The sequence below is a fragment of the Rhinolophus sinicus genome, linkage group LG05 (assembly GCF_036562045.2).
Source record: "Rhinolophus sinicus isolate RSC01 linkage group LG05, ASM3656204v1, whole genome shotgun sequence".
Taxonomy (NCBI): Eukaryota; Metazoa; Chordata; class Mammalia; order Chiroptera; family Rhinolophidae; genus Rhinolophus; species Rhinolophus sinicus.
Genome location: NC_133755.1, coordinates 25,453,479 through 25,468,983, shown reverse-complemented (window position 1 = coordinate 25,468,983; position 15,505 = coordinate 25,453,479). Strand labels below are relative to the sequence as shown.

Below are 15,505 nucleotides of genomic sequence, written 5' to 3'. Positions count from 1 at the left end.
AAGAGAGATGACTGAATCAACCAATAAAAGTGATCTGAGAATTTAACTAGATGAGGAGCTACTACTACTCCCAAATTGCAAAATCAGACTGCATTTCACATACATTTCCGCACCCACCAGAATTTAAAATTGCTGGAAAAAGACTCTCCAGCTGCCTTGTGAAAACCGCTACTGTCCCCTCCAACCTCACCATGTTCTTTGGAAATGTTCTCTGTCATTCTATCATTCCTCCCAAAAAGTTCCAGATTGGGGAGCAAAATCCTGCACAACTACATATCCAAACTCCCTATTTTTGTTATGGGCATTATAACTTACTCAGACTGAAAACCTTAGGCCATTTAAAAAAAAAATTATTTTAAAATAGCTTGAGATTTATAGGAAAGTTGCAAAAATAGTATAGAGTTCCCATATATCAATATCCAGTTTATTGTTTACATCCTACATTACTATAGTACATTTATCATAACTGTATCAATACTGAATACAATATTAATACATAATTTTCACAATGAATCAATATCAATACATTATTAACCAAACTCCACACTTTATTCAAATTTCCATTGTTTTTCCCTAATGTCCTTAAATGTTGACACTTTCTCTCCATCTCCCCTTCCATATTTATCCCTATTAATTCACACCTTGCTCGGTATTTCTTTTCAACATGTGAAAGATCTTTTTTTTTTTGATAGATCCTGCCCTGCCTCAGGTTTACTTGCACAAATAGCACAGAAGGTTACCCGCCCCATGCAGACAGCAGCCCAGGGGTCACACCAGTCCTTTTATCCTCACATTGGCAGACAGAGGCCTGTGCTCTGGAGCTTTTGTGGACGCCTGGGAAACTTGCGGAGCCAGAGCCTGAGCTGGAAGTGGAACTGTCGCTGTAGCCACGCTGGGGCTGGGCCTTGGTTTGCGCCTTGACCTTGGACTTTGGCCCACAGAGCCTGAGACCCCTGGCAATGCGGGCACAAGCACGGTTCCCAAGCTTGGAGTGGGCAATGTGGGCAAGTCGACTGAGCTTGCAGCTGCCACCCTTTGGGATCTTGGGTTTGACCTCCTTGGGCTTTCCGAGGGCCTTGATGACCTCAGCCCATGCACTCATGGCCTTGGCATTGTTGGTTTGCATCTTCCTCAGGCCCTTCTTGTTGTGCTTCTTAGCAAAGCTCATGTTCCAAAGGTACTTGGGGTCCACTCCCTTAAGAGATTTCTATCTTTGTGATCCGGGTTCCTTAATGCTGTTTGTGTGCCATTTTCCTGACGTGGCCATGTCAGCACCAAAGCCATGGCTCCAGGTGAAAATCCTTTGAATTACTATTGTTATCCATCATACACCCTGTTCCTCATAATTTTGTGTTATTTGTAATTTTTATAAGCATGCTTTTTATGTCTTCACCCACTGCAAAAATTTCTGAACACACTAGTATCAAAGATACAGACCAGGAACTCTAGAATCACGTCTAGATTGATAACGATATTGTCAATAGTTACTCTGTTGAATAACAGAGGCTCAAACCCTTCTGTCCGCATGGGGAAACCGGTAGTTTGCAAGTTTCTACACCTTGTCCACAAGAATGTTAGGAGTGAACTTGCCTTAAGGCCTTCACTCCTTAAATCCAGATATACTGGCTCAATTTCCCTACTTTATCTGCTAGCAAAGAAATAAAAAACAAAACAAAACAAAAAACAGTTCATGTCAGATTTTTAGGAAAAAATCTATGTTGGGTCTATTTGAATTTTCTTATCCAGAGGTTCACAGAACAAAGGCAATTATCAGTGCTGGACTTAATCTTCTATTTTCTGAAAATTGGCACTACTTATGCGTATCTTTAGGCTTTTATTGAGCTCTCAGCACATGCTCTCCAAGTTACTCTGAGTAAAGAAAAAACAGGAAAAAACCCCCATGATTTATGAATACCATTATATAAAATATGTACATTTTCCTTTACAAATAATGTCACTAGTCTTATATTTTTCATAATCTTTTTTGAAATCTTCTTAAAAGTTTAAAATATTATTTATCTTCCTAAATCATAAATATCATAAATTCAAAGTTCACCTGGCCACTTTGTTCCAAAGGATCGTCACATCTTTTCTGGCAATCAATTCCACCTCTCTCTCTGTGTTGTTGTTTTTTATATTGTTCATCTTTAAAAATGTAATTTAAAATTTTATTTCCTAAACTCTCTGATTAACAGGAACTCTGAGGAAAGTTAATTCACAATGTGGTCTATTACCTCCACCTACAGGTCATTCTAACTACAAACGCTTTGACACAAATTCTGTATTTTCTTTGCATTGATATTGAACATATCTTGAACAACTGACAAACATTCGCGTTTCAACAACTTCATGAGTTTCCCTGCAGCACTTTTGATTCAGCATTTATGCTGTGAGAAAGCAGAGGAAGACTAATGTAATAGAGCACTGAGTATATAAGAATACATGATCTGCTTTTGTTTTTCCACTTGTGTAAATGTTGATTACTAATCAACACCACACACACACACACACACACACACACACACACACACACACACAGCCTTGCTTACACTATCTATAAAATGAAAACAAGTTGTTCTACAAATCACATGCTATAAGGCATGTGGATACAATTTGTGAACAGTAGAGCACAACAAATATGTAAGACATTATTTATAATTAAGGTCAGGCCCATTTGGCTGACAAACTGCAAATCCACTGGCGATTTTAATCTCTTGATTCCAGAAGTATTTTAGGCTGGTACAACAAAAACAACAGAATTTTATAGGAAGCTCATGTAGTCTTAAAGTTACAAAGCAATTTCATTTTGGAAAAGATGAAGATGAAAAACAAGTCTTTAAAATAATATTTGTTTTCCAATTATTCCCTCAGAGGTAATCCTTGACGATAATTATTCCTAGAGACTGCATCTTTTATTTCAAACTGAAGGCTTATAAACCATCACACAACTCTGTAAACCACATGTCTGCAAACTTCTGCTGCACAGCCAGCTAACAAACATTTCATTCAGGCTTTGGGGTCAGAGAGTCTTTGTTGCAACTGCGCCTCTGCACCACTATGCACAAGTGCAGGGGTGAGGCCGTGCTCCAATACAACTTAACTTACAAGAGCAGGCAGCTGGTTTTGTTCTGTAGGCCAGTTTGTCATTTATGCTGAACGAATGAGAAAATGTCTTAACATACTGATAAAGATTCCAGCAGAGTAAGACCTTTCCACTACATTTTATTACAATTAATTATGGAATCAATTAACCTAAATTCTACCCGTTGCTTCTCAAGTCAAAGTTTTAGTTTCTGTTTTTTTCATCGCCTCTATTATCTATATGAACGAGAACTTTTGTATGCAGCATATTACATAACATAGTATACATTATATAATATATTTTAAGAATTAAGATAAAATTGACATTTGAATTTGTTAATTTTTATCGACTGATTAGATTTTAATATTTTTTAAAAATTAAAAGCCGAATAAGAAATCATATGAAACACAATTGGATGATTACGTGTGTATGTGTTGGTAAGATTTGAGCTTGGGGTTAAATCCCATGGTTATATAGACTGCAATTATTCACAACAAAAAGTGAACAAAGATAAACAGAGAAGTAGCCAGATTACTGGAAGAGAGACTGGGCAATCCACTAAAGAAGAAAGAAGCATAATCTTTCCTCACAAGATTTCACGGTACGTATGAAGAAGCCCTCAGAGAAGACTGAACATTTTCCTCCATGAAAATTTTGAAGCTTACACTGACAAATGTCCTCAAATTGCTAATTAACATCAGACGTACATTTTTAATGTGATTCTTCATGGATGCAAATGCAGTATGGACGAGGGAAGAGAGCAAAGGAAGAGAAACCAAGGAGGGCGAGGAGGAGACGAGCTTAGAGTTAAGAGTAGGAGCTCTTAGGAGTTCTTTCTGCATCCAAATCTGGCGAACCAGCTCCCAAATACCTCCAATATCAAAGGAGAAGAAGAGAACATGGCTTGATCCTTATAGATTCATTACTTACTACTAAAAGTGGAAGAACAGATGCGCCTTAATGCGTACATATGTTAATTTGTTAAGTTAGCATTATGCAAATTCGATTGGGAAGATAAAGTTGGCTATAGAAATAATAGCCAAGACTCCTATAGGGGAGTCTTGGGGACATTTTCTTAAAGATATATACCAGGATGTTAACTGCAAAATTATCTTTCCCTTAGAGTTTTGGCAGAGGCACCAAGGGCACAGAAAAATACTCAATATTTTAGACACTCCAATTCTTAAACAAGACACTTTACTGCCCATGGGTGACATTCTAAAGAAATGATTCACAGGTTCTGCTGGGCTTAGCTCTTCACCTGTCTCCAGGATACATAAGAAAAGACAAAGAATTCACTGTGGGAGGAAGGATGTGGAGTGAGGATTTCTATGGACAGAATTGTGAGGGTACTGTTGGCTCCACCTCCCACCTTTTTATGAGAGAGGGCAGCGGTAGGCCTGCATCTCATCTTAAGCCAAGTGAGTGCAGCTGCAAAAGAATTCTCCTTATTTGGCATGTGTCCCTTGGAGTTTTAAGCGGTATTAAAAAATGTTACCTGACTCCTGTCCAGGGAAGTTTTAAGATGCGAGTTTGTGGGTGGAGCTCCCCCTGCTGGTAGCAGAGTAAAGAAACAGGTCTGCTTTAAGGAAATGGTTTGCACTTCAGAGTTGGTGGGACAAAAATGAATTTCCTGTGGGACAAATGTAGACCTGAAGAAAGGGAGCCATTTTGAGAGATTTTTCTCTAAGAGTCTCCATAAGAATAAAATAATCTCGAAGAGGGGTCGATTTCTGGAAACATAGCTCTGAAAGAAAGCTCATAAATTAATTATTATTGTATATTCCTAGCACCTAAAGTACCTGTATTGCTAGGATTAAAAAAACAACCAATGAACTAAAAAATGTTGCAAAAATGAAATTATGGATAAAAGGAAGTGTTAATTAAGAATGCATTTCTTATTTGTGTTTCATAATTCTATACATACAAGGACTCAAAACAAAACATATTTAAGAATAATTTTTTTGCTCCAAAGATATTCACCTATACCCATCCAACTAATTAAATTTCCTTTGTTTGAGTTTTCTTATTTTATAAATGGCTTCTCTTTGACCTGTGGAACTTGTATGCCTTGACTCATCAAGGTATAAGAAATGGCTAATGTGCTTTTATTCTTTGAAACATTCTTTCTACATTTTGGTTATAAACATGGCATCATTTTAGTATTTGTTGTCAAAATGTTGTATTAGTTTTAATTAGAATTTATCATGTTCAAAGCCACTGGACTTGGGTTCACTTACAAAATCTTCAATGAAAGTATACCTTAAATATATTTAAAATACACATACTGAAAAATACATGAGAATAAACAGAACAAGAACAGTTACTGTGTTATCTACTAAATATATTTTTCAGTGAATGTGACAGATAGGTTAAATGGGTTAATATTTTTAAAATCCATCGTAATCTATAGAGGCATATTAGAATTTTAAAAGACTGCATACATTTTTACGTACTTACCACAGATGACAATGTCCATTCATGGGTGCTCTAGTAATAGCTTTTTCACCTAATGTCTTTCCTGAAAGATAAATGTAATTACACTTAGTACTTTCATGTAAGTTGGAGGGAGGTAGATTACGGAATTAAATCAGTGGTTCCCAAAGTATTGTCCCAAGACCAAAAGAATCACCTGAAAACTTGTTAGACAGCAAATCTTCGGACACATAGAAGACTTACTTTATCATAAACTCTGGGGACTCAGCAATCTGCTTTAACGAGCCTCTAGCGATTCTGATACATGCTCAAGTTTGAGACTCACTGGACTAAGTGATTTAACCAAGTGCAAGAAAAGTCATTTAACCATTACTTAAAAGCGTTAATAGAAGTTTTTTTGTAATGAACTCAACCAACATTTTCTGAGTGCCTCCTAAGTGCCACATTATGTGAATTTCTGGGAATAAAAGTCAAATAAGACACAGTTCTTAACGTCCAAGCGTTCACAGTTCAGCAGGCAGCAAGTATATAAACAAATTACATGGAAAAAATAAAAGCAAGGTGAAAAAGAGCGCAGAAGAGGGAGTGAGTAACTCCCTCTGTAAGGCTAAGGGAAAGCTGCCCAGGAAAGATATCGCCTAATCATTCACAATGAGCAGGCGCAGTACATAAAGAATTCTCCCAAGCCACTTTTATTTAGTTTAGAATAACTTTTAATAATGCAATCATTACTTTGGATAGAGGTTTGTCTATTGGCCTGAAAAATCAGAATGCTTGCAAGAAAACTGAACCACATTCTGAAAATCTTTCTCAAAAAGGGGCTGTTTTATTTGCTACTGTCTCCCTTTTCCCCTGCTCCAGTCCCCGCCCCTCACCCCCACCCCAACCCCCACTCCTTGCTGGGGAGAGAATATCCATTGATCTGTAAAATGAGTCATTGAGATAATCTTTATAAATAAGTCTTTTATTCTAAAATCATTATCCTATTTGTTAATTTGTTAAAGTGGTACTTTATAGCTCTATCCATGAGGAAAACTACCCTGTGTAGAAATCTACGTAAACTGGAAAGATTAAAAAGTGAAGTATTTTAAAATAACTGATATTACATTGTGGACATAAGTTAAAAGAGTAATTTCTAAATGAAAAATTGAAAAACATACTTGCACAAACATTAAAAACCAAATCAACATTTTAGCTACATTGCCAAATGAACAAAAACAGCTTTTAGTAAGCACACAACCCCAAGCCTAAAATAGAGGAGAGTCCATCACTCTGAGAATATTCAAGTAAAAGGTAGCTGGGTAGTATACAGACTAGCTCTGCAGCCTCATTTATGCAGCTGAAGCCTCAAGGGAAAGCTATTTCCTTTACCGAATTGTATTTGGTGATCTCTTTGAGGCATCTGTATCGATCATTTGATTCTGGAAATTATTATAATGTTCCTTTAGATATAAGATTCGTTTTTTATTTGGAATACAAGTTACAATCAATCATAATACTTCAAAAGATGTACTGCATAATACACTTTTCTGCACTCTCCAGTGATCACATCTTCGCTCAGATAACAATTTCAAATGTTCTGCTATGAAGAATAACAGGCAGCATCTTCCTCACTCCCTCCATGGCTGGTCTCAGCGGCAGTGCACGTTGTCATCACCTTTATCAGGCCCTTACGACCTGTACACTGAATTACAATTGGCTGCCTCCATGTTATCTGTATGTCTAGTGCTTCTATTGACAGTTTCCCAGTGTCACACCATCTTAAGCATGTTTGTGTCTCTCCTTCTCTCCTTCCCTTCACCCTTCACTTTAACATTGTTCCTGGACACAATGATTTCGAATAAATACTTCTTAAATGGACAAAAAAAAAAGGAATTCTTTTTAATTTAGTTCAATATCTGAATGAACACATCTGAGACGTCACTCCTTTTTCTTTGACACTATAAACTTTTCTGTTTTGGATATATCCTATTCCAATCTATTGTCCATTCTTGTCCCCACATTTCCTCTGGCCAATTTTTTTTTCCATTTTCACTGTCTCATACGTTAACTCGATTAAACTCCCACTCCATTTTAAAATACAGATCCCAAATAATTTTACCTATGTGGAACTATTCCTTCCATACGAAAGACTTCCCTGCATCAACGCCCACCCTCACCATCACGTCCCCCTGTTATATACTCTCTTCACCCTGCATTCTTCTTTGCTAACAATTTATTTCAGTGTATTTCTTTATATGTATGATTATTTGAATAACACTGCCTCCCCACAAAGCCATAAGGTCTTCTGAGTCTGAGAACATGTTTATTTTGCTATCATATTTCTATCTCCTAACCCCTAATGCCCAGGGTAGGGTAGGTGCTTAAGAAAAAAACTGCATTTAATATTGATGAATGTTGAAACAATTACATAGATACACTTTGATTTTCTCAGTAGACATAAAAATAAATCACTTTGTTCTCTTTGGTTAAATTTTTATCTACCATCAAATTAATAAATCTCTTCTCTAGATTTTTGTGTATGGCCTGCAAGATGGATTGCTACAGAAAAAGTGCCCCGCAAAGTTGATGAATATGTAAAGAACAAGAGGGGAATTACTCCATCCTCCTCCCACTGAGAAAGAATTATAGTGCAGAGGTCATTTGGCAAGGAAATCTACAAGTGGAAGAAATGTAATTATAAGGAGTTTCCTTCTTGGAAATAAAAATGACAGGGAACTGGACTGAAAGAGATCTGAAATATCATTACCTTCCTGCTGTTTCTTCCTCATGCTACCTTAGAGAAGGAAAAATTGGAAAAGAGGACTGTGGAATAAAAGAATTAAAGAAGTCCTGATGCCAAATTACTACCCTGAAACTAACAGAGTTAGTTGGCTGTAAGGGGCTTTTTGCAAGAAAGAGTTGCAGTGAGAGTCAAGATGAGATATATATATGTATAAACGATTTCACATTCTGGCTATTTTTCTTTTGTTGTTGTTGTTGTTATGGAAAATTTCAAAACCATGCCCAAAAATGTAGAGGACCGTATAATGAACCACAAGGACTCATCAGTCAGCTAAAACAATTATCAGCTCAAAGCTAATCTTGTTTTATCAAGATAAATGTTGAAAAAATATTAAAGTCTGAATGGTTATTTCTTTGTAATACCTGCAGTTCTACGTTACAGGAAGTAGGAGGGCTATTTTAATTGTGATGAAAGTCTACTGCGGCACACAACCGTTCTCCGCCTATTATTGCTTCCCAAACATGACCACTGTGTATCTCATCTTTCTGTGGTTGTATAAACTTTAAAAGCTGCAATTTGAGTTTTTTAGTTGCCTATTCTAATATGCTCAAATATTTTTAAGGAACATATATTTTAGTTCTAAAAAACCTTTCTGTCCTTAGACTATGAGTAATTTTCAGTACCAGGATATATTGAAATAGATTAAACATATTGGTTTTAACTAAGATAATTTAGCTTTAATTAAAATTCACTAATGTTTTATTATACATAATAACTGTCACTTGAGGATAATCAATCTTTACAAAATACTTACCGATATTAGCATAATGTTTCTTTTCTTGTGTATTTGTAGATAACTCATACATGTCTCCATAAGCACGAGAAAACCTCCAAATAAACTCTACTTCATCTCTAAACTGAAAAGAAAAGATAGAACTACACATGAGATTAACTCAGTAACTTGACCAGACTACAAATGTTTTCCATTGCAACTTTATATTATTAGGCAGGTAAACTGGTGTTTAAAGATGACTGAATCTATTCCTGAGCATATAACATTTTAAACTGAAATATTCATGGCTACAAAATATGATTTAATATAGTGTTACATTTGGATCTTAAAACCAATAAATATTATCCAGACACTAGCTCCACACCTACATAGAAGAGATAATTGATAGGTGCCAGAATCTATGGGTTGTCTCTGGGTTGTAGTATCCTCTTCTTATTTCCTAAGTTATCTACTATCAATATGATGCTTCAATTAGCATTTCAGATAATATTTATAAGTTATTACAAATCATATATACTCAAAAGAGCAATCAATTTTTCACCTACATGACCTGAATATAATCCTGGAGATTTAAAAACTTTTAGACAATGTGTTTAGGGTCTCTAAATCTTCAATGGTTAGACTTGTTCATGGGAAAGAAAGAGATTTATTGCTCCTTGGGGTATTTGTAAACTCCCTTTTTTTGGAAGTGGTGATGGTGGTGGTGGGAGGGATGGGCTTTCCCAATTCAGTCCAATGTTAAATGCTGAAGAGTGACCACTGGTAGAAATACATTAAAATAGTAATGGCTGTTATATTAATAACTGTAAGTTAGAAAATTTAAAATGTAGCTTCGCCCCTCCCGAGAAGCAATGTATCTTGTTCTTTATCTGTTAAAAAATATTTATTAAATATAACAAATAAAAATCAAAGTACATATGTATACTTATGTCTCTGATTATCATTTTTATGGTCTTAGAGCCTAATAAACTCTCATATTTACTTTTTTAAAATTTTAATCATGTTATAGAAAAATTTTGTATCAATCATTTAACCTGTGCAAACTGTGACACAATTGTTATGGTCATAATATGAATGGGATAGATTAAATAAAAAATTAAAACTATATAAACATGTCAAAACTATACAAACATATCTTACCTTTTCTTTGTAGTCACAAAGTAGTTCAAAACTTTCCATCTTGCTAGACTCGTTCGAACGTAAATTATCTACCTTCTGAAGAAGGGCATCTAAATTTAATTCCTCTACATGTGTGTTAAGTGCTATAGAGACCGGAAAACTCTGTTCTTCTGTGTCAGTATTAGCTGTAATATACCTAAAATTGCAGAAATAATCATTAAATCCTTTGAAAGTTATACTATAATAGCCAGAGTGATCCTTTTAAAACACAAGTCAAATCATTCCACTCTTACGCTTGAAACCCTGCAATGGCGCCCCCTTCACTCAGAGAAAAAGCTCACGTCTTCACCACAGTCTTCAAGGCCCTGTGAGATTTGTCTCCTCACCCACATCACCTCTCTGACCTTGGCTCTTCCATTCTTCTCACTCATTCAACTCCACACTGGCCGCCTAGCTGCTCCTTAAACATGCCAATCACACTCCTACATCAGGACCCACGCTTGCTCTTCCCTCTGATGGAATGTTCCTCCCTCAGAAGGGCACATAATTCACATCCTCACATCCTTCAGGTCTCAGCTCCAATGTCACCTTCTCAACGTGGCCCATCCAGACCACTCTATTGAATACTGCAACCTCCATACTCCAACCCACCCACATTCCCTTCACATCCAAACTCCCTTACCGTTGACATTTTTTCCCTGTAGTATCATCTTCTAACATACTATATAATTTACCAGTCTACTACATGTGCTATTCTTGTCACTATCACCCCCACTAGACTGCATGCTCCCTGACAATAGGATTCTTTGTTTTATTAACTGATGTATCAAGTACCTAGAATAGCACCTGACACACAGTAAATATATACTGAATATTGCTGAATGAATGATAAAGTGGTAGGAACTCAGCAGGTACTCAAATACAAACACACACACACATACATAAATTTATTGTTCAAGATGATGTTCTAACTCTTAGCTTAGTTTAAAAAAAACTTTTTTTTCTAAGCTTAGTTTTTAAAAATTCATGCTAACTTCCACATTTCATTTTTGGGTGGCATACAACCCAAACGATGTTTTCATTTATTCAAACGCTGTCCTGTACTAAAAAGATTTTTAAAGAAGTATATATATGGATGCATAACATAGAATAAATTAAAAGTTGTGAGATAAGATAAAAAAAAAAACAAGGTCAAATGTGACGTCAATAAAAAAGTACACATACTTTAAATATCTATACACTTGCTACAAGGGACACAAATGTGGTTCTACATCTTCTAGCAGCCAATGTAGTCACAGTCCCCAGCAGACACTAACAAAGATACAAACAAAACAAGTTCTTGAGAGAAGTGCAACTACTTATAATACTGAGGCTCAAAATAAATTTATTTCAAAGTCCTTATAAAGAAGACACTATATGAAATGATATTCAACTTCTTCAACAACATATTAACGGAAACTTTATTCTTCCAGTTGCCCAAATCAAAACACTTAGAACCATCCTTGACTCTACTTTTTTCTCTCCTAGGCAATATCCAGTCTGTTAGAAATTCCTTCTGTCTTTGAAATAGAGCCAGAATCTCACCACGTTGTACCACCTCTACCCACTACTTCCCTGGTCCAAACCACCATCCTCTTACCTGGATTACTGCAATGGTCTCCTATCACATCTCCCTGCTTTAGTCCTTGACCCTTATAGTTTATTCTCAACACAGTAGGCAGACCGGTACTTTAAAAACCTGAATCAGATCATGTCACCCTTTGTTCAAACCCCTCCAAAGGATGTCCAAATCACAGTGAAAATCTACGTCCTTATAGTGGTCTACAAGGCCCTACCTACAGAATCTAGCCCAGGACCTCTGACCTCATCGCCTACCACTCTCCTCCTTGCTCAGAGCACTCCATGTACTCTCTGCCTTCCCTGATATTCCTTGAACCCACAAGTCATGTTCCTGCTTTAACATCTTTGTATTTGCTGTTCCTTCTGCCTGGTATCATCTTCCCTTGATAGCCACACAGTTTACTTCCTTGTCTGTTTCACATCCTTGTTCAAATGTAACCTTTTTATTATTGCAGATGATAAATTATTTATAGAAAACATTTAAAAAGCCACAAATTATGAGACTAACAGGAGAGTTTAGCAAGTTGGCTGCATACAAGATTGACGTATGAAAATAGTTTCATTTCTATATACTAGCAGCAAAACAACCCTAGAAACCACAATTCAATAAAATATTTTATTTACAATGATTTCAGAGAATATCAAACACCTAGGAATAAATCTAATAAAAATATATGAAAATTCTATTGAGAATATTATAAAAGATGTATTAAAAGGAACTAAATTCATTAAAAAAAAAAAGGATCATGTTCATGGCTAGAAACACCCAATATTGTTAATATGTCAATTCTCTCTAATCCACAGATTCAACAGAATCCCAATTTTATAAACCTAACAGGAATTTTCATGGAATTTAATAAGATGATTCTAAAAGTTATATGGAAAAGTAAAGAGCCTAGAATAGTCAAAGTACTCCTGAAGAAAGAGAGTAGGGAGAGAAGAATTACCACAATGGATATTAAGACCTATTACAAAGCTACAATAATTAAAGACAGTGTGATATTGGTACAAGGATAAATGGATGAGTGATGGAGTAGAACAGGGCTCAGAAACAGATCCATACATATGCAGAAATGTGGTACATGACAGAGTTGGTATGTCAGATCTCAGGCTAATCATGGATAAACTCAATCATGGATTGAGCTGGGGAAAAAATGGTGATCTCTATGGAAAAAGATGAAAATCAGTCTCTACCTTATAATATAAAAAAAAATAACTCTAGATGTTATAAAGAATTAAGCGTTAAGAATAATTTTAAACTCTAAGTAGAAAATATAGGTGAATATCTTTTATGCAACACATCTCACTGAAGAACATTAATATTAAGAATACATAAATATTTCCTAAATTCAGTAACAAAAACACATTAAACACCAGAGAAATATGCTAAAAAATATATAGGCTTTCCCAAGTGAGAAAATACATACAGCCAATAAACAAAGGATGTTAAACATTCACTAGTGATCAGAGAAAAACAAAGACCACAAAGAGACACTGTTTTACACCTTTTCATTTACAAAATTTAAAGTCTGACAATACCAAATGTTGGAGAGGAAGTCGCTCCACAGGGTCCAATGCGCATATAAATTGGTAAAACTAATTGAGAAAGCACTTTGGCATTATTTTTAAATATTGAACTTTCACATACCCTAGGACCCAGTAGCCCAAGTCTCACACATGTACAAAAGGGGATCTGTATAAGAATAGAGAAAGCAGTACTCTCACAATAGCAAACACCAGGAAACAACCTAAATGATCATCAAGAGAGTGGATGAATACTACACAACAGTCAAAATAAAAGATATACAGTGATGTGCAAAATATAGAGGAATCTTAACAAACTTATATTAAGTGGAAAAATAAACTCCTAAAATTATATACAGTATGAACACCTTTCTATAAATACAATAAAGATAAATGTTTTTTAAAGGAATACACACATGTAATAAAATTATATAAAAAGGAAAGCAAGGAATGAACAATATAGATGCAGGATGATAGTTACCTTCTGGTAAGGGGAGGCAGGGGAGCCAAATGGTGTCATGAGGATTATTGCCCAGGTCTTATCATTTATTTTAGGAGGTGCTTTCATTGGTATTTATTATATTATTTATAACTAACTATTAATAAATAAATGAGTAAAAGTGACACATGAATGGACCAGTAATCAGAATTTGCATGAGCTAAAATAGCTTTTAATCCAAGTCTTTGCACCAGAGAAATAACAAGAAAATGGTAATTAAAAGAAAGTAACTAGATTAATATCAGAGATAACACTCTTTAGAGCAAAACGCATTGAGTTTAAAGACAGACACGAAACAACAACAAATGGTTCATTCAATTTGTGAGAAAGAAAGAGCAGGTTCAGACTTCTACGCATCTAAAAACACTAGCTTCGAATATATAAAAAACACAAACTAGAAGACATACAAAGAGAAATTAAATCCATTAATCTGAATGGGAGATTTTTAACAATATTATCAGTAATTGAAAAAGTATATAAAAATAGTAAAGATGCAATTTAAACACAAAAATTAACAAACTCAAATCCAACTAATATATAGAACCAGACATCAAACATATGGAGAACACTTTCTTCTCCAGCAAATAGGAAATATTTATGAAAATAGACATGTATATAAGGCCATGAAGCAAGCCACAAAAGATAACAACCTATTACGGAGACTACGTTCTCTGTTGACAATGCAACTAAAAAGTAGGGGAGAAAAACCCAGTATTTGAAAATAATTTAAAAATACACTTCTAACACTATGCCTATCAGAATGGCTAATATGCAAAAGACAAAAATACTAAGGGTTAGTGAGGAAGTGGAGAAAATGGAGCTCTCATACATGGCTGATGGGAGTATAAAGTGGTATAAACACTTTGGATATATGTTTGGCAATAAGTCCTAAAGCTGGCATATGTGTACTCTGTGGATCTAGCAATTTCACTCTTAGGTATATACCAAAAAGATATGTTTATCCAATCATAATTTTCCATAACGGGAAACTACCAAATGCCTATTAGAAAGACCTTAAATACTATGGGATATTTATACAATGGAAGAATATTTAGTAATGAGAATGAATGATCTACAACTACAAATAACAAAGTGGATGAATATCACAAGATAATGTCAATTGAGAGAAGTTAGACACAAAAGAGTATACAGTGTATTATTTCATTTGTATAAAGTAGAAAAATAATTTATGCATTTAGAAATCAAGATGGGTTATCCTTTTGGGGTTGGGGGCAGGGAGTGACTAGAAGAGAGCATGTTGGGAATATCTGAGGTTCTGATAATATTCTGTCTCTAAATCTAGGTGCTGACTTCACAATTGTATTCAGTTTGTGGCAATTCATCTGTATATTTCTTATTTAGTATAGAAAAAAAAACCACATAGTCTCTATAGGGGTTGGTACAAACCAATGTTTCAGGCATCCACTGGGGGTCTTGGAACATGTGCCTTATAGCTAAAGGGGACTACAATACTTACAAATCATTTATATGACACGGGACTTGTATATAGAATATATCAAGAACACTTCCAACTTAATAATAAAAAGACAAATGACTCTATTTAAAAATGGGAAAACCACTTGGATATTTCTCCCAAAGATGATAACAAATGACCAATGAATACATGTAAAGATGCTCAATATCATTAGTCATGTGGAAAATGCAAATCAAAAATCACAATGAAATACCACTTCACATATTCTAGGA

The 15,505-nt window shown here is 35.2% G+C and overlaps 1 protein-coding gene across 4 annotated transcripts in view; it reads right to left on the bottom strand.

The window, feature by feature from the left end:
- Positions 1–15,505, bottom strand: part of LOC109452892 (regulator of microtubule dynamics protein 2) — a 68,602-nt gene that overhangs the window by 27,096 nt on the left and 26,001 nt on the right. For all 4 annotated transcript variants that reach the window (XM_019742177.2, XM_019742207.2, XM_074331902.1 and 1 more), the window contains exons 3-5: positions 10,177–10,351; positions 9,058–9,160; positions 5,543–5,603 (exon numbers count right to left, since the gene is read on the bottom strand). In XM_019742177.2, the coding sequence (XP_019597736.2) occupies positions 5,543–5,603; positions 9,058–9,160; positions 10,177–10,351 (339 nt within the window). The remainder of the gene's footprint in view (positions 1–5,542; positions 5,604–9,057; positions 9,161–10,176; positions 10,352–15,505) is intronic.